Consider the following 20,024-nt stretch of genomic DNA (forward strand, 5'->3'; position numbering starts at 1 on the left):
GCCACTCACGCCGGAAGTAACGTCACAGCCAATCGCCGAGACCGGCGAAGATGCGCACGTGCCCTGCGCAGCCGCACTGAGAGTGGGCTCCGGACTCTCCGGTGGGGTTCATATCTCTCGGGTTCATGCGCCCGGCAAAAGGGAAGTAAGGAGAAGGTCGCCCGTGGCTGGTTTACTGGGAATCGGGTCCCAAAGCGCCCCGGGAGCTGTTTGACTCTGTTTGCTCTGCACGCGCCTTCGCGGGAGCCACCGCCTCTTGGAGGACGGGACAGACTACAGCGTCGCGCCCCAGTGACGTCAGACGAAGGAAGCTGGCGGTCCGACGCTGGCTTCAGGAATCAAGTCTGCGATTCTTGTTGCCTTCTCTCGTTGGCCGAAGCTGTGGTGCTCTGCTAGAGCCAAACAGGAGACAAGGGCTATCGGACCAGGATTCCCCACCTTTATGCACCACTCATTCTCACACCCTTTGAGACCTCAGAGATCAACTGCCCGATGGGAAAATTGATGCCCAGCGTGGGGTAGGTTACACAGTGGTGCCAGTAAATCCTGGAACCAAAGGTCTCCTGACTTCTAGGACAATGCTGTATCCCCACTTTCCTAATGGAAGGCAAAGACCGTATCTTCACTCACCCATTACTTCTGTCGGTCTGTTAACATTGGTTACTTCTCTAAATAAAATAGGTCAGGACACTTTGCTAGGCTCTGAGACAACACTACCTTAGAGCCTAGACATACAAGGTCCAGCAGAAATGACACCCTTTTTAAAGTGGTATAGGATAGTATAAATGGACGTGTTGTCTTAGTAACCTTACTAACCTTTGTGTTCCAGGCTCCCTGAAGTAAAATGGCCCATCGACTGACAAGGGAACAGCGAGTGAGAGCAGTGAAGCTGTACTATCAAAACCAGTGCAACGGAGCAGCAACAGCTCGTTTGTTACGTGAAGAATTTGGCATACGACTTGTGCAGAGTCGGAACATCACCAGTCTGATCAGAAAGTTTGAGGCAACGGGCAGCGTGCATGATGCCAAAAGATCAGGAAGACGAGTTTCAGCGACGACAGAAGAAAAAGCTGCTGAATTACGGGCATCGTTGTTACGAAGCCCTCAAAAATCCAGTAAGTGTCTGTCAGGGGAACTTGGTATTAGTGACAGAAGCGTGCGAAGGTTGCTGGACAAAATGAAAATGAAGCCATACATACCACGTTTGCTACACTCCTTACATGATGGAGATTCAGACAGAAGAGTAGAATTTTGTGAAAGATTTTTGGCCAAATTACGTGAGGATGAGAACTTTCCAACCAAGATATGGTGGTCGGATGAGGCTACGTTCAAATTGAATGGCCATATCAATCGCCATAATTGTGTGTATTGGAATGAGGTGAATCCACACGTTATCTTAGAGAAAGACATAAACTTACCAGGGGTAACAGTTTGGGCAGCGATATCAGTCATGGGTATAATTGGGCCAGTGTTCTTTGATGGTCCTGTCAATCAGAATAATTACCTACATGTCCTACAAACAGAACTGTGGCCTAGAGTTGAACATGACTTTGGGGTTTACTTCCAGCAGGACGGCACACCACCACATTATGCATTGTGTGTCAGGGAATGGTTAGACGTGCATTTCGAAGGGAGATGGATAGGGCGACGAGGACCGCTGGAGTGGCCAGATGGATCCCCGGACCTAACTCCTCCCGATTTCTTTTTGTGGGGTGTCCTTAAAGATCTTGTGTACAAGACCGAACCCCGCAACATCGATGAACTGAAAGACAGAATTCAGGACAAATTCGCTGACATTACCATTGAATTATGTCGTAAGGCTTGCTTGAGTGTGGTTGGTAGGGTACGAGAATGTCTCGCGCAAGATGGACAGCAGTTTGAACATTTCACCTAAAAATGTCATCTGGTGTGCGTGAGTGTGATACTGTCATGTTACAGAAATACATGCTTATGATTTTACAATACAAGATTTGGTATAGATTACCAGCTCATAAAAAGGGGCGTTATTTGTGCCAGACCCTGTATAATGTGAGTCACTTAGTAAATTAAGATCTTCTAGTAGCCACATTAAAAAGTAAAACAGGTGAAATTAATTTTAATCACATTTAACCTAGTTTCTCCAAATATTATCATTTCAACGTGTAATCGATATTTTAAAATATTAATGAGATCACATACATTCCTTTCTCGTACCAAGTCTTCGAAACCCAGTAAGAATTTTACACTTCTGAGGTGCCACAATTGCAGTTCTGAATAGCCACATGTGACTAGTGGCTCCTGTATTGGACAGCACAGCTCTGGGAAATCAAAGGTAAGGAAGACTCTGAGCTTTCTGGTCTTGTGGGCTTAATACTGGGGAAAGACACCAGAAAGTAAACTGGCAACATAATTGCAAGTGCCTTGGGGAGGAAAGAGGTGGTCCTACTGGAGAAATTGAAAGACCAGTGAGCTGGGGGTGAGAGTGGGAAGTGGGGTGGAGAGGGTTGTTAGGAAACAAACGGGATTAAGTCCAAAGGCAGGTCCTCTGATCTACGTTTTGGGGTTTCTACTGCTGCTAAACATTTGTCCTGGGGAGGCCTCTGTGCTAAGTGCAAGGGAAGTGGGAATACGGAGTTAAAGAAAGTGCGACTGATGGTGGCCTTTGGAATCGGGAACCTGGCTTCAAATCCCCCTTCAGCTCTTTACTAACTGTGGTATCTTGGTAGAATTACTGAAATACTGAGTCTGAATTCCCTCATCTGTCAGTGGAGTTTTAGTCACTAGTAATGAATAATACTTAATTCTGTAAGGTGGCTGTATTGGAAATCATATATATTTAAAATGACTGGCACAGTGCCAGGACACAAGGCAGGCACTAGATACATAGTAGCCATTGTCAGATAAGCTATCTGTTAGTGTTTAGCATGAAGAGGTTACTCTTTATGTAATTGTCCCTACTTTTGGACTCAAAGTCCTTTTCCAGTTATTCAACACTACATACAACATAGCTCATACTACCCAACTTGCTTAACATCTGTCTGTCTTCCCCCTTTTTCCTCTGTTTTCTGTTACCACTTTTTCCTATTTAATTTGAAGTCAGATCTGAAACTTAACTTCAGGAATGCTCTCCCCAATTAATATCTCCTTAGTCTTATATTTTTAAGATTTTTATTTATTGATTTTTCTTTTACAGAGGAAGGAAGTGAGAGAATCATCAATTTGTTCCACTTATTTATGCATTCGTTGGTTGCTTTTCTTATATGCGCCCTGACCAGAGATAGAACCCACAATCTTGGCATATCGGTACAATGCTCTAACCAACCTTGGTGGATTGGTACGACGCTCTACCTGGCCCAGGGCCTCTTCACCTTATTTTCAGTATGCCATTACCCTGCATTTTTTTTTCTTTATTTTTATTATTGACACTATTACAGATGTCTCCCCTTTACCCCAACTTTGCCCACCTCCACCCAGCCCCCACCCCTCCTTACCTTGCATTTGTTTCAGAATTTATAACTTCAACTTGAAAACTTACTATGTTTGTGCTTGTTGAAATATGGCTTTGTCCTCGAATAATTGTGTTTTGTCTTCAAGTAGGTTGTAAAAAGGTAAATACACATTCCCTCTTTATTTCCCTTCCCCCTCCCTTATCCAAATTTTTATATATTACTCCACTCATTTATTTATTCAGTGAACAGTTGCAAAAACACCACTTTATTTACCAAACTCTATTCATTCCTGTGTGCTTATCAATCAAACATGATTGCTGATGACTGGTCTCACTTTAAATTCATGTCCACAAATCTCAAGTGGGTGCACAACACTGCCTGAGATCCTACCACAGGCTCTGGACACGTTTATTCTTCCAGACTTCATATGCCTGTCAATACCTTCTCATCTCCCCAAACCTTCGGTATCCCTCTCCTCCTACCTCAAATTTATGTTCTTGGCTCATTCTTCACTGAGAAAACAAGGGAAATAGACCTTTATCTTACCACCAAATCTGTCAATCTGCAAATACTTCCTGCCTTTCCTCCTCTTTCATTGAAGGAAACATCCCTGTTCCATCCCAAACCAACTCTCCCTTTTGTGCATTAGAACCCATCCCCTTTCACTTTCTTGAGGTCTGTGCTTCAGTGATTATATACTCCTTTTCCTATATTATACTTATCTCTTTACTGTATCACTTTCAAACATGATAAATATCTCCCACTTTGAGAAAAATCCTCCCTTGTACCCAGATTCCTCTCATGTTCTTTCCATTTCTGTGCTCTTCTTTATGGCAAGACTTCTTGAGCGATATTATTGTCTCTTACTCTACTTCCTCATCTCCCATTTACTCCAGTGCACTCTAGTTGGGATTTCCCATTCCACGTTCTCACTGAGAGAATTCTTGCTAGCTTACCAATGACCTCCATGTTGGCAGCCTCTCCATCTACCTGAATCTTTCAATGGTACCCAACACCTATATGCTGATGGCCCTCCATTTATTTCTCGAGTCCTGACATCTAGCTGAGCTCCAGCTGTCCACTTGATATCACTAGCTGGGTAGCTAATTGGCATCTCAAAGTTAACATGGCCAAACCAGGATTCTTGATTGTCCCACACACCTGTTATTTTTCTGCTCATTTCCATTTCAGTAACCAACAAAACCGTCCCCCTAGTTTTTGAACCAAACAGCTAACTAGCAACCTTGATTCCCCTTTCCCTCATCTCCCCACATCCAACCATCTCAGGCCCTGTCAGCTTTACCTGTTTAACCCTGTGTGAGTATGTTCGTTCTTTCGTCTCCTCACTTGTTACCCTAGTCAAAGCCACCGTCGTCCTTTGTCAGGACTGTTAAAATGACTATCTGGTCTCCATTTTCACTCTTGCTGCCACCACATTCTCTTCTTTACTCACACCCAAATTATCTTTTAATATGTCAACCATAGTTATGGCAGTATCTACTAAAGCTGAATCTATCTATCTGTGACCCAGATCCCAGCTCCAGAAATAACAAAAAAAAAATGCATAAGTATGTTCATCAAGAACATGAGAAAGAACGTTCATAGCAACACTAATCACAATAGCCTCAACTGGAAACTACTTAGATGTCTCAAGAGTAGAATAGATAACTAAATTTTATTATATTCATACAATGGGATACTGCATAGTACTGAGAATGGATAGGGATTTCACAAACAATATTGAGAAAAAGAAACCAAAAACAAAAGAGACCATATTGCATGATTCCATTTACATGAAGTTCAAAAACAGACAAAAACTAGTACATGGTGTTAGAATTGAGGATATGGATATTGTTTAGCCCTGTGGTGAGCAGCCATGGCTACTCTTGCTGCTGAAAGGGGGCTTGGGGCAGGAGAGTTCAGTGCTGGTTACGTAGGTGCATTCACTTGTGGGAATGCATTGAGCTGTACAATTATGATTTTTTTTTTGAGTTCAGCCTGATCATGTCTTCCCTGCCTATCACCCTTAATGGCTTCCCAGGTAACAGAGGCCCTTCTGAACCCCTCAGCTGAAGTAGCTTCAGCACCCTTGCCCCTACTTATTCTCTATCACATCATCCTCATCCTCTATTACTTTCCTCATCATACCTACTATATTGGTTCGTTGCTTTAACAAAATCCCAGAAGCTGGGTGGCTTAGTACAAGAGAAGTAAAGGTATCATCTCACAGTTCTGGAGGCTGGAAGTCTGAAATCAAAGCAGCTGGACCATGTTCCCTTGGAAGACACTAAGGAAGAACTTGTTGCAGGCCTCTGTTAGCTCCCGGAAGCCTCAGGTGTTTTGGCTTGGAGACAACTGTCTTCTCCCTGGGTCTCTTCACATGCCATCCCTCTGCTGATGGCTGTCTTTGTGTCCAAATTGCTCCTTTCTGTAATAACACCAGTCATACTGGGTTAGGGCCCGCCCTAACGACTCCATTAACCTGATCACCTGCAAAGGCACTACTTGCAAATCAGGTCGCATTCACAGGTACTGGGGTTAGGACTTCAACATCTCTTGGGGGAACACAATTCAACCCATAACACCTCCCATTACTTGAAATCATCTTATTCATTTGTTTAAATGTTTATTGTCAGATTCTCTCCTTTAGAATGTAAACTATTAGAACAGTTCACCAATGTATCCTCCTAGACCTAGCAGGGTGATTGGTACATAGTAGGTCCTCAATAAACATTTGTGGAGTTGATGACTTGGGGTATGTTGCTAAGTAGTCACAATCCCTCAGGCACTGTACACACTGACTCTTGTATATTATCCAAGCAGCAGGGCACACAGAGAGTTTACTATGTACCAGGCATTGCTCTTTGTACCTCATATCATTAGATCATTTAATCAGCACAGTACCCTACGTGACATACACTGTTATGCTTTCACTTTAGAAACAAGATAACAAGGCACACAACAGTTGAATCACTTGCTCAAGGTCAGTGTTGGTGAATGACAAAGACAGGTTTTGAACAGGGCAGTCTAGATTTTCAAACCCTCAGTTGTAATCTCTCTACACCCTGCCTCTCTAGAAGTCCATTACATCTCTATGCCTTTGTGAGACTGTATTAGTGGCAGCCAAGCAGGAAGAAATGGACTGGCAACCCTGCCCAGGTGAGAATTCTTTGGGAGTGATTCCACTCACCTCCTCTAGAGGGAGACTCATGTTGAAAGAGCCAAGAGGAAATACAGGAGAAAGTCAATCTAGTTCCATATATTACATCTAATACTAATTATAGGAGGATCACCTATGCTTTTTTAAAATTATATTTTATTGATTATACTATTACAGTTGTCCCAATTTTTCCCCCTTTGTCCCCCTCCACTCAGCAACCTCCACTTCCTCAGGCAACCCCCCTACCTTTTTTCGTGTCCATGGGTCATGTATATAGGTTCTTTGGCTACTCCATTCCCTATACTGTACTGTACATCCCCATGGTTATTCTGTAACTACCTATTTGTACTTCTTAATACTCTCACCTCTTCACCCATCCCCCACACCCCCTCCCATCTGGCGACCATCAAAACACTCGATATCCATGATTCTGTCTCTGTTCTTGTTTCCTTTGTTTTTTAGATTCAATTATTGATAGATATATACTTATTTCCATTTTATTGTTCACAGGTTTGATCTACTTTTTCTTAAATAAGTCCCTTTAATATTTCCTATAATAATGGTTCAGTGATGATGAACTCCTTTAGTTTTTTCTTTTCTGGGACACTCTATCTGCCCTTCAATTCTAAACGAGAGCTTTTTTGGGTAGAGCAGTCTTGGCTGTAGGTCCCTGATTTTCATGACTGATATTTCTTGCCAATACCTTCTAACCTGCAAAGTTTCTTTTGATAAATCAGTTGACAGACTTATGGGGACTCCCCTGTAGGTAACTAACTGCTTCTCTCTCGCTGCTAAGCGAGATGACTTAGCATCTAAGATGACTGCTGCTTGTGCTGGGCTTGCGGATTCCCACATGAAGCCAAGATGTGAATCTAGGCTGGCTGCTGCTAATGCTGGGCTTGAGACCTGTTAGCAAGAGGAACAGGGGCTGGGGGCTCACTGTGGCTGGGTGTTGCTTGTTTAATAGGACTTAGGAAGATGTGAAGCCTGAACCAAGACTAGCCATTCATATGGAAAAGCAGCTTGGTGGGCCCGTAAGTTGGGTGGGACAGAGTCTCTGGGGATCTGCAGGGTGGAGCAAACAGTGTTAGCCAGGTTGATGGAGTCTCAGATATAGTTCTGTGCCTCTGTGGCTCCATGGCTCTCTGTGGGGAGGGCTCAGAATAGGGACAATGGCCTCTTCCTGCCTTTCTGTCTGGGAGAAAACCGTCTTCCAGCTCTGCCCTCCTTAATGCCTGACACTTCAGTTCCTCCATGTATGCCATTGGTGGCTTTCAAGCTGCTCCCCCAGTGCTGGAGCTCAGATAGAATGAATCTGAGTGAGTCCAGGATCACCTACATTTAAAATAACAGGAAAGTCACTTCTGAAATTTACAATGACTTTCTAAGCAACATAAGTCACCAAGGAAAAAAAAGGTAGGTTTGACTTCATAAGAATTTCAAACTTTTGCACATCTGGAAAATACCTTAATAGGCCATTCATGCAAATTGATAAAAAATACTGAGCAAAATATTACCTAATAGATAAATGAGCAAAAGACACAAACAGAAGGTTCAAAGAGAAACAAGCCAATCAATACCAATTATGCCAATTAACAGAACAGGAAAGTGCCTTTTTTTGTTGTTTTATTTTTTGGGTTGTGTTTTTTTTTTGCCCTCATTCTGCAAATATATGATACCTAATACTGGTCAAGGTATTGCAAAACAGGCTCTCACACGTTATTCGAGGCAGAATGTGATTTCATACAACTGAAAATAATTGCTAATGTTAATCAAGAGACATGTACTAGCCATACTCTTTTCATCAGTAATCCCAATAGTGAGGCTTTATCGTAAGGAAGCAGTCAGCTCTTCAATGCAGTGTTACTGTAATCACCAAAACTGGAAGCAATGGAAATTTTCAGCAACATATAATTACATTAAGTTAGTGCTCTTGATGTGATGTAGCCATGACAATTACAAAAACTAGCAACATGGAAAAATATTTAGTATGTATTGTTAAACTTTAAAAGCAGGATACAAAAATTACATCTAAATCTAAATCTAATCATGTAAAAATACATAGGAAACATGTATTTTAATGGAAAACAAAAATTATAGTGTGGTGAGATTATGAGTAATTTCATGACACTATTCCCCTAACTTCCTGTATTATTATATTATTTTTCTGTAAAAGTTTAATTTTGTTTTGAATTAACTATAGGCTTATTGGAAAAAAAATCTAACAATATAAACTGTGAAGTAAAGTCTCTTTCCCATTGTCCAGTGAAAGACACTGCTTGCTACATATCACTTTGTATAACATAACATCATATCATACAACACATACAGTATACTATTGTTCATACAAATGCAATCATACCATGTATACTGCCTATAATTTTTCTTGTTTCAACTTACAATCATCTCTTGCCTCAATTCATGCAAAAATCTCCTAGCTGGTCTTCCTGCTTCCATCTTTGCCCCTCTTCAGACTACTCTCCAAGTAGTCAACTGAACCAAGTAAAAAGCAAGTTTATTTCATTCTTTTTAATGGTTTCCTAGTATTCTGCTTATTTACTTAATTTAACTTATTTATTATTTAACTTATTTAAACAGTCCCCTATTATGAAGGACACTTAGCAGTGAAAATTCTTGTACATACATGTTTGATCACTTGCATATTTATTAGGAAAATTCCTAGAAAGAGATTTTTTTCGAGCCAAAGAATATGAACACTTAACTCTTTGACAGACATTTCCAAATTGACCTCCAAAAAGATTATACTAATTTACACTCCCAGGCAATAGTACTGTAGAGTTCCCCAAATGACCGTCAACAGTACATGTCATCAATTGCTTGAGCCTTTACCAATACCATAAATGAGGAATGCCTCATGGAAATTTAATTTCCATGGATTTAATTACAAGTGAAATGAAACATCTTTTTATTTATCAATCTTGTTTTTCTGTGAGCTGCTTTTTCATATTCTTTGCCCATTTCATACTGGTCTGTTGGTGTTTTTATTGATTGAATGGGGTTCTGTATATTGAGGAAATCTACCTCTGTCTTATGAGCTGCAACTGTTTTCCACATTTTTCCTTTGTAATTTTTTTTACAGTGTCTTGGATAGTTCCAAAAGTTTTCATCTCTAAGGGGTAAAATTCAGTGTTCCCCTTTTGGCTTCCGATTTTCATGTCACGCTTAGACCTTCTCCACTCCAAGATTATTAAAAATACACACACTTTCATCTAGTACTTTTAGTCATTGTATTTTTGATACTTGGAACTTCTTTTGGTGTAAACAGTGCAGCAGATTATTCAGCTCACTACTATCTACATGGCTTTTTTGGCCCTATTCATCACTTACTAAATAGTTCATTTCCCACTGGTTTGAAATATTACTTTATCATATATTAAATCTCCCTGTGTATTTGGTCTATGTTTGAACTCTATATTGTTTCATTGATCTCTCTATTCCTGCATATTTTTATACGTTTCAATACCTGAAGTGTTTGACTTTCCCTAATAATTGAAATTTTATAATAGAAAATAAAACACAAAGTTTACCTCCCCTCCAAGTGTGTCTACCACTGTCCCAGGGGCGTATGAAAGAAAGCCCAGCTCTCCCAAGGAGAAACTTTTAAAACTGATACTGCAGAAAGAATTAAAGTGGTTCCACTCAAAAGCAACAAATCTGAAGAAAAGTCGCAGAATTAGGGAATGGCGGAAGCTCCTTGCTCTCTTCCAACTCAGGACCTCCACTTCTCGCAACCTTGGCCCACCCGCGGATGCCGGCAGCGTTTCCCAGCTCAGCCTCTAGGGGCCGCAGTCCGGCCCGAAAGCGGGTGGACCAGGACCGACCGCACTGGCCCCTCCCGCGGCGGCAGCGGTCGGGGCGTCACGTCCGGTCAGGGCGGAAGTCCTCCGCTGGCCGACCGGGAAGTAGCTGAAGACTGGGCGATGGCAGTTCTGGAGGCCTCGCTCCGGCGCAGACCCGAGGCCACGGTGCCCCCGCGGTAGACCGGACCAGGGAGGCGGGCTCCGGGCCCCGAGGTGAAGAGCGTCGAGGCCTGAATTGCGCGGCCTTAGAAAGGAGGAGCCTGGGAAACCTGACAGCCCTTGTTGCAGCCTCCCCCTCCCCCTTGTTTGGCTGTAAACTGCCTTTGCCGGGGCTGCCCCGGAAGCAGGTCCTTTTGATATCGTAACGTTCCTAAAGGGAACGACGCAGGCGGGATTTCCCCTCTTTACAACACCAGCAAGGCTGGTGGTAGCAAGAACGCCTTCAACAGGCGTTCAAGGGCGCCAGTTCTTCCTATCATCGCCTCCTTTCCATCGCCGTAGGAATGGAGGGATCTAAGACGTCTAGCAACACCATGCAGGTGAGCTTCGTGTGCCAGCGCTGCAGCCAGCCCCTAAAACTGGACACGAGCTTCAAGATCCTGGACCGTGTCACCATCCAGGAGCTCACAGGTCAGCGAGACCCTTGCAAAGAGGGTTGTCAAAGTCGTTGAAAGTGGGCAGCTTTGGAGATGTAGGTCTTACGGTGTCTATTCGTGTAGTCTGCCACAGACTCCCGTGTAATCCTAGGAAAGGCAACCTCTCTGGCTCCCTGTTTTCTCATCAGGAACACAAAGGAGTCCTGATACAGTGTACTTCGGAGAGCTTTCTGCAGTAGCAAGGAAAGGGCCTTCGTTTTTTACTCCTGTTTCAGAATAAAGGAATATGAATATATAATAATAAAGGGCGTTTTTGGAGAATTTACCATATACCAAATGCATTACATTCATTACTTTGTTTAATCCCTGCAACAACCCCTAGGGATCATTTTACAAATGAGGAATTGACGCTCAGAAAGCTTAAGTGACTTGCCCAGTAGTCAGCAGCAGGTAAATGGAGGAACGGAGTCTCATAGTCCCAAAAAGTGAGATGTAGTTTAAAACAAAACAAAACAAAACACTAAATAGGCAGTTTAAAAAGCTCATAAATCTGGAGTCAGTCTGCTTGGGTTTTCAAATCATTTACTAGCTGAATGACTTTTTTGCAAATTACATCACCTCTCTAGGTCCTGGTCTCTTGGTTTCTTTATCTGTAAAATATAAACAACCTCAAGGTAATTGTAAGGATCAAATATAACAAAGAACATAAATACTTAGGAATATGTTGGACAAATAATACTCAATAAATGTTAGCTATTGTCTCTTTTTTGAGGAGTATTACCTCTATTTTAAACTTTTTAATGGAAAATTCAAACATACAGCAAAGAGAAGAGCATAATGAGCTCTCTTGTGTCCATCAACCAGCTTCAAAAACTAGCTGCATTCTCTCATTCTTGTGTTCTCTGTACCTTCACTCACCTCCCATCCCCAATCATTTTTTTTTTTTAACTCTTATTATGGAAAACTTCAAACTATGTACTGAACCCCAATTACTTTCATACCCACTCCTGCTTTAATAAGATTCTTTTTTGTTTGTTTTGTTTTGGATAAGATTCTTTTGACTCAATATTTTCCTTGCCCTTAGCTCCATTACTTGCCACAGCCCAGGTGAAATCAGGAGAGACCCAGGAGGAAGAGGCTAACTCAGGAGAGGTAGGAAACACTGAGTGCAAACTGGGTTTCTGCAGGATACTTGGTGCTTCCAGAGCCCACAGACTTTTGGGATCTCGGGTTAACAAGAGACATTTTACATGATCAGGCCACTGTGGAGCACTGGAGGTACAGAAGCACATCTCAGGTCCCAGGGTCATTGAATGAGGCATCCATTCCAAAATGTGGACAGAGCTTCTTTATTTGAAGCAGAATTATGAGCCATTATAGGTGGGAGATGCGATGACCTATGTATCCAGGTCATCTTGGGGCATTCCCGGTTTACATCTGTTGTCCTAGGTAATTATTAACATCCAGTCCTCCAGTCTCAAAAGCATCCTGGTTTGGGCAATGAATTATATGATTACTATAGCCAGAAGGGATTGTCAGTGTTGGAGAACATAACATTTTTAAACTGTGATAACTTCAGTGATCATTTTCGTTGCCAAAGACAGATGTCATGAGTTTTTGATCACATTAAATTATGAAGAAAACATGTAAATTACCTACTCTTTTCTATGCCATGACAGACTTCATTGTAGTCTGATCTAGCTTTTTTTCTTGTGCCAGGATATTTAGGACATCTCACCCCTACCCCTGACTAGTAAGTGAGAAAACACATATTTAATTATTGTGTAATTGAGCATAACGTATTTAGGGAATGATGTTCCCCACAAAAAATCAAATGGAACTTGGGGGATGTCTGTACCAAGGGTCCTTTCTTAGTATGCAAGAATTGGCTAGATAATACCTATTTGTTCAGTTTCTGTGATTGATCAAGTCTTGTAATTATCAGTCAAGGGTAAAGACAAATAATTCTGAGGCTGTTTGGGAAATAGACTCCACCTCTAAGCTGTCAGAATTCTAATGCCCTCTTATTTCCTTCCCAGGAGCCATTTATTGAAACTCGCCAGGATGGTGTCTCTCGCAGATTCATCCCCCCAGCCAGGTGCCTACTACTCCTCAGCCCCCTGCTCCTTGCCAAACATTAGTAGAATTTTCATTGAATCCAGAATTGAGACCTGGAGCCAGGTGATAGAGATGAACCGCTATGTAGCCTTTTGGCTCTTCCCAGAAAAGATGCACTCCTTTATACCCAGCCCATCACCTTCCAATACTAATCAAGTTTTCCCTGGAGCCATTCACACACAGGAAGAGAGAATAGCTCTCATGATAAAGAATTGAGAAAGGTCAAGGGAGCGATTGACTAATAAAAGAGATGGGCTCTTGAAAAGTTTAAAAGTAGCAAATGTTCCATGTTCAGGTTCTTAGTTATCGATGCATGTGAAGGTGGCTGGCAAGGGGTAGAATATTAAAAAATGGTCTTTCCAATGCTTCCTTTTCTATTATAGACACACACATATCAGTTTTTGAATCCCCCTCTCCCTCCTTAGTCCATCCAGGCCAACCTTCGTGCTGAGTGCCCCTGTGGAAGACCAGCATGGCCTTCCCTTGGGACAGAGGTACCCTTGGGAGGTCAGTCGGGCTAAGAGTTGGGTAGGCACCGTGAGGCCCCTCAGCTGGTGCTTGAGAGTCTCTGCCACTGGCTCCGCAGTAGGTGGAGGAGGCCTCTCTGCTCCCTCATGTGGCCCATGGGCGGGGGGCTGTCTGCAGGATGATGTCTACAGAAAGTGCCAACAGCTTCACTCTGATTGGGGAGGCATCCGATGGTGGAACCATGGAGAACCTCAGCCGAAGACTGAAGGCGAGTTGGCCTCATTCCAGCGTCAGGCAGTGGGCGTGGCTGGTAGAGGGGGAGTGTCTGGGCAGGTGGCAAGGGGCTGGCCCTACCCTGACTCTCCCACACTTCCAGGTCACTGGGGACCTTTTTGACATCATGTCAGGCCAGACAGATGTGGATCACCCACTGTGTGAGGAATGCACAGATACTCTTTTAGACCAGCTGGACACTCAGCTCAACGTCACTGAAAATGAGTGTCAGAACTACAAGTGAGTGTCTCCAGAGCCGGGGTCTGGAAACTGACATCCGGGTCTTAGAGCTGTCACTGTTCTGAGACCGCCTGGCCCTCACCCAAGAGCTGTGCTCCACTCAGGTAAACAGAATAACAGGTTCTGTTTGGTAAGCATATTCTGTGTCCCTGGCAGACGCTGTCTGGAGATCTTAGAGCAAATGAATGAGGATGACAGTGAACAGCTACAGAGGGAACTGAAGGAGCTGGCATTGGAGGAGGAGAGGCTGATTCAGGAGCTGGAAGATGTGGAAAAGAACCGTAAGATAGTGGCAGAAAATCTCGAAGAGGTGCAGGCTGAGGCTGAGAGACTGGATCAGGAGGAGGCTCAGTGAGTGGTCACCCTATTCTTCTGTTTTCCTGCCCACAAACCTCCAGGAGAGGAAATGGCTTCCAGATGAATGTGTCTGATTAGTTTGTAAGCAGCTGTCAGCTGTCATTCTGCAGCATTTGCTCTGGGTCCTGGATATTGTTTCCAGGCCCTATTTTGAGAGGTTTCTTTGAAGGGTTATGTATGAAGGATCAGCATGATTCAGTGAAAAAAAGTGTGTTGATTAAATAGAGAACGAAGAGCCAGGGCTGTAGTCATAGCTCTGTGCTGTGGGAACTGGGCTCATTTGGGTAAGTCAGCACTGCACCTGGTATTTTCCTCTGGAAAGATGAACATATAAGCCTACGTTTGTTCTTTCTCAGCTCAAAAATTTCATTGGCGCTCTTGACCTGAGAGAGAACCCTTTGTCCATTTGAGGAGACGCAGTGCCCGTATTAACTGAAATAGGGGAAGTGAAGGACAGAACAAAAAGTTAATTTTTCACCAAGCAGTGTAACAAATTCCATTGGAAATGGTGTTTACTATTTAAAGGACAATAAGCATATAGAGGGGAAATTACAGAAGTTCAGTTATGGCCAATCCATGGAAGAAGTCACTGCTGACCCACTCACCCTGATCCCGGAAAAGACCAGACATCCAAGAGGTGTTTGGCCCTGGTTTGGAGACTTCTTTTTACCCCCACTTTTTGCATCCGGGCAGCTGGAATTTGAGGCATTCCTGTCACTGCCGGGCAAAACAACTAGGGCAAGTATGTTCCTTTCAGTGCGATCTGTGACAGATCTAAAAGATGCTATAACTAGATGTAACCATAATCACTAAGAATAAATTTTTAAGAGGGTGATAGAGAGATTTTAGCTCCCGGACTAACAGCCGTCAGTGACCCCCCTGGCTGCTCACAGGTACCAGAGAGAGTACAGCGAATTCAAACGACAGCAGCTGGAACTGGATGATGAGCTGAAGAGTGTGGAAAACCAGATGCGTTATGCCCAGATGCAGCTGGACAAGCTGAAGAAAACGAACGTCTTTAATGCGACCTTCCACATTTGGTAATGGGGGCTGGAGCATGAGGAGAACCTGAGAAAGACTGTCTGGGCCTTAGCTGTGGACCTCTAGCCAGGGTGCCCGCCTCCCACAAAATAGGACTGTCATCTGCGTTGCTTTCGTTCCTTGTGTTGGGCTAGGCACATTCAGGGGGCTGGAATTCTAGAGTTTAGCGCCATACGCTTTTCCAAGGAAAGGGAGAGAGCTGAGTCCTCCAGCCACATGAAATTCTGGTCCTCTGCCTGGAGCTGATTTCGTACCGTTAGGGTCATTCATCTGTTAATTTATTTGACATTTCATCCATTTAACTAGCATCTGCTGAGCATCTACTGTGTGTTAGGCACTGTTCTAAGCACTAGGATGGCAACGGCAAACAATATGTATTCGACCTTCTAGTTGATTATAATGTCGTGGAAGAGATGGATAAGTAATAGGCAATTATAGCACGGTGCGATGGTGGTTACCTAGGGTGCTGTGGGAACACATAAGGGCACCTTACCCAGTGTGGGGAGGCCACATGGAAAATTTCCTTTAGAGGAGGTTGATGTTTAAGCCGAAGTGGTGAAGTAGAAGTCTTCAGCTGGGGCGGGGGGCCAAGGGGTTGTTCCTGGCAGAGAGAATGTCATGTGCAAAGAAACAGGAAACTGGGAGTGGTGAAATCAGGGAACTGAATGGAACTTATTGTGACTAGAGATTAAGTATAAAGGGGAGAATGACAGGATATGAAACTAGAGAGTTACCAGTCCCTAAAGTATCTTAAAGGTGTTATGAAGGGATTTGGACTTTATCCGAAAGGCAGTGCGTGCCACTGAAGCATCCTAGGCAGGGAAATAACATAATCATGTTCGAATTTCTGATACCTTCACCTGCATTGTGAGAAATGGGGGAAGAGGGCAGTATTTTTGGTAAGGAGACTTGTTAGTAGGAATCGAAACGGGAAAAGAGCATAGTGGCATTGAGTAGGGGGGAGAAGTGGGCAGATTGAAGAGTTCGGTGCTTTTCTGCATGGAGGGAGCTGAGGGAAAGCGTTCAAGGGTGATGCCCAGGTTTCTGCTTTGGCATCTGAGCAGCAGGGAGAAAGATGGTGACTCATGTTTTAGACATGTATTTAAAGTACCGAGTAGGTATATGAATCTGGAGGTAAGGAGAGAGGTTTATGCTAGGTTTTAGGTGAGAGCAGGAAGTCTCAGAAGTTGCTAAGTGTTAAGTTCTCCCTGTATTTTCCCCTGCCCTTTGCCTTCTTCTATAGGCACAGCGGACAGTTCGGCACAATCAATAACTTCAGACTGGGTCGCTTGCCCAGTGTTCCTGTGGAATGGAATGAGATTAATGCTGCTTGGGGCCAGACAGTGTTGCTGCTCCATGCCCTGGCCAATAAGATGGGTCTGAAATTTCAGAGGTGAGAAATGTAGTCCTTACCTGGGGTGTGGTATGTCTTTGATATAATTTGTATCTCCGTCCTCATATTGCTTTCCACTATGGCTCCCAACAGCCTGGGAGTCTCTGTGGAGAGTGGCTGCTTCTGGCTTTCCCGTACCCACTGGGCTCTTTCTACTGATCAAGCGGCCCGTAGCAATGGTCCCCAACCCGCCATCTGTCTCCAGGACTTTAATGTTCCTCGAGCTATTTTCAGTTTTTTGTTTTTAAATCTAAACCATAATACATATTCATCCATAAAGGTCCCTAGACAGTTATATAATAAATATACGTTGTTCGGTAAGCAAAATCTTAAACATGGAGCCTGTGAACAGATGAGAGAAAGGGGTGGGAATAATCAAAGAGGTAAGAAGAAGTCTGAAAATCATTGGGTTCCGACGTCAGTAATCCCTTTACAAGGCGCCCTGTATCCATCTCTGTATGCACCTCCTTTTTAGGTATCGACTTGTTCCCTATGGAAACCATTCATACCTGGAGTCTCTGACAGACAAATCTAAGGTACTCTGGGAAGCTCCATTTTCACTGGAATACAAAATTCTTGTATCTCCTAACAGAATGGTTTACTCTTGATAATAGCATTATTCAGTTTTCTTCTTAGACTGAGATATCTCGTGAAGGGTCAGTGCCTTACCTAATTCAGGATTAGCTCTTTGAAGCCTGTAGAGAAAGTTAGTCTTTTTTATAGTCTGTTGAGAAGGGGTATGGGCAGATGAGAGGAGGGTGCGAGCCCTTGGATGGGGAGGGAATCACTGTGAGGCAGATGTTTCGTACGTTTCCACTGATAGTAAAGCAGTTCAAGCTGCGTTGTTATTTGCCCAGGGTTACTGTTTACAGTGCAATACAGAAAGAACGTGACTTGAAAGATTGGTAGGATTGGGGACAGTCTCTGATAGCCCGTCTTAGTGCCACACCCATAGCCAGTTCTCTCTTCCTGAGCAGGAACTGCCGTTATACTGTTCTGGGGGGTTGCGATTTTTCTGGGACAACAAGTTTGACCATGCAATGGTGGCTTTCCTGGACTGTGTGCAGCAGTTCAAAGAAGAGGTTGAGAAAGGCGAGACACGTTTTTGTCTTCCTTACAGGTCAGTATCCCCCGCCCCCCGCAATGCTGAATGAACCTAGAGTAGGACCAAACTGAACAGAATTGAAGGGACAGTAAGAATGGAGGCAAAACATAGTCTAAATGGTAGGAAAGCAGAGAACGGTGTAAAATCCCAGGACATTGATGGGCAAAGACTGACCAACAATGCAAGTAGGACAGAATGCGACCGCCTGGTCCCTGGAGAAAAAGAGTGCTGTCTCAGGCGCTTTGGGGCATTTTCTTGGCACACAGCTCAAGCCTGCTCTCCCATTTCAGGAAGGTTTTTCCTTAAGCCCTTGGAAGTATACAGGAATGCTTCCTTTGGTCAAATTGTGTAGGAGCCCGGTGATGGAGACCTTGGTGCAAGAGAGTAAGGCTGAGCTGTTTATATCACCCCAGAACAAAGCCTTTCTTTTCTTCTGCCTCCCTTCGCTCCCCGTGAGTTCAGGATGCCTAGGAAAACAGTGAGGAGTACTGTAACTCTCACGTACCCTCTGCTCCAGGCTTGTCATCTGTTTGGGTGTGTGTGCTGTCCCGGTACTCCACAATGACAATGAGGCTCTTGTGACAGCCTTCTTGATTTTTGGCTTTCAAGCAAATCCAAAATACACTATCGTTCCTCGCCAAGAGTTCTTTAATAGATAAAATGACGTGAATGGTCCCATGATTAAGTCCCTGCCCATTTGCCTGAACTGACTTAACTCAGATCTCAGTTACTAATGAGCTCTGCTGTGTCCATCTGCAGGATGGATGTGGAAAAAGGCAAGATTGAAGACACAGGAGGCAGCGGTGGCTCCTATTCCATCAAAACCCAGTTTAACTCTGAGGAACAGTGGACAAAAGCTCTGAAGTTCATGCTGACGAATCTTAAGTGGGGTCTAGCTTGGGTGTCCTCACAGTTTTATAATAAATGACTTTCCTTTTTCCTTAGGGAGATGTTTGCCTTAAAGGCTTTAAATTTTGTTTTGTTTGAAAAAAGGTTTTTAAATTAAATTTGGGTACTATTAAACAGCACATGTTTACAATACCAAAAAAAAGAAAAAAAAAATCTACAAAAGCCACTTTAAAATATCATATGACAAATAGTTCCCAGAGCTATACATGCCACGTATGGCTGTCAGCCTTTATTATAGTTTTGACTCTTAACCCCATGCCTTTCTTTCCCTCTCTCCCCTTAAAACAACTAATTTAAGTTTGCTTCTGGTTTGTTTTGGTTTTTTTTTTTTAACTGAGATGAATTGAGATTGATTTGTTTTTCAGTGGATTTCCTCTCTCTCAACTTCCTGCACTTAATATTAAATAGGAACTTTTGTGTCCACTGAGACGATGAGATGTATGAGACGCACAATTGGATAACGTGAAAAAAAGACATACAAGCTTTGGTCACCATGTGATGTGATCAGAAGCTTGAAATTTAATACTTCTCACTCGGTTCTAGTACTGAATGCCTGCTCTGCTCTGTGTTAGAGATACGAAATGGTGTTTGATACTGTTTGAGACATTATGGAGAGATTTAATTATTTGTAATAAAAGATTTGCTGCAGTCTGATAACTGCCCAATGTGCACTGTTGGGTTTTTCTTTAACTAAAATAGAGTACTTTGTATTTTGGGAGAGTTGAACTCAAGTGCAGGTATGTGGAAATTCTGTTGAAATGGGTTAGTGTTACTTTTTAAAAAGACTCGTGGAGCCCTGACTGGTGTGGCCTGGTTGGGTGTCGTCCCGCAAGGCGAAAGGTCGCTGGTTGGATTCCCAGTCAGGGCACAGGCCTGGGTTGCGGGTCCAGTCCCTGGTTGAGGCACACATGAGAGGCAACCACTTGATGTTTCTGTCTCACATAAACGTTTCTTTCCCTCTCTCTTTCCCCCCTTCCCTTCTCACTAAAAATAAATGAAGTTTTTAAAAAAAAAGACTAGTGGAAATAGCTGTAGAGAAAGCCCTATTTGTGTAGATCTCAGTAACAGAACAGAGATGTGAAACTAAGGGAAACAGAGGCTGCCTTCCCGCTCAG

General features: G+C 43.3%; 2 protein-coding genes across 2 annotated transcripts; both read left to right on the plus strand.

Moving 5' to 3' along the window:
- The first annotated feature begins 76 nt into the window (after window positions 1–76).
- Window positions 77–1,970, plus strand: LOC129087027 (uncharacterized). Its single transcript, XM_054593803.1, has 2 exons — window positions 77–518; window positions 830–1,970. Exon 2 carries the CDS (start codon window positions 845–847, stop codon window positions 1,892–1,894), a length of 1,050 nt encoding a protein of 349 aa, XP_054449778.1. The 5' UTR covers window positions 77–518; window positions 830–844; the 3' UTR covers window positions 1,895–1,970.
- An 8,520-nt stretch (window positions 1,971–10,490) lies between these two features.
- BECN1 (beclin 1) lies at window positions 10,491–19,566 on the plus strand. Its single transcript, XM_054593802.1, has 12 exons — window positions 10,491–10,622; window positions 10,911–11,039; window positions 12,090–12,157; window positions 13,045–13,103; window positions 13,769–13,859; window positions 13,968–14,104; window positions 14,261–14,455; window positions 15,355–15,501; window positions 16,746–16,895; window positions 17,371–17,431; window positions 17,873–18,015; window positions 18,760–19,566. The coding sequence occupies exons 2-12, from the start codon at window positions 10,913–10,915 to the stop codon at window positions 18,926–18,928; spliced, it is 1,347 nt and encodes a 448-aa protein (XP_054449777.1). The 5' UTR covers window positions 10,491–10,622; window positions 10,911–10,912; the 3' UTR covers window positions 18,929–19,566.
- Window positions 19,567–20,024: the final 458 nt, after the last annotated feature.

Source organism: Pteronotus mesoamericanus, unplaced genomic scaffold, assembly GCF_021234165.1.
Source record: "Pteronotus mesoamericanus isolate MK-2021 breed Mesoamerican mustached bat unplaced genomic scaffold, CSHL_Meso_final scaffold_476, whole genome shotgun sequence".
In the NCBI taxonomy this organism is placed as follows: Eukaryota; Metazoa; Chordata; class Mammalia; order Chiroptera; family Mormoopidae; genus Pteronotus; species Pteronotus mesoamericanus.

Coding starts and splice junctions, on each gene's coding strand:
- LOC129087027 (XM_054593803.1), top strand. CDS start 845: ATGGCCCATCGACTGACAAGGGAACAGCGAGTGAGAGCAGTGAAGCTG.
- BECN1 (XM_054593802.1), top strand. CDS start 10,913: ATGGAGGGATCTAAGACGTCTAGCAACACCATGCAGGTGAGCTTCGTG. Junction 12,158..13,044: donor AAGAGGCTAACTCAGGAGAG/GTAGGAAACACT, acceptor TTTCCTTCCCAG/GAGCCATTTATTGAAACTCG. Junction 14,456..15,354: donor CTGGATCAGGAGGAGGCTCA/GTGAGTGGTCAC, acceptor GGCTGCTCACAG/GTACCAGAGAGAGTACAGCG.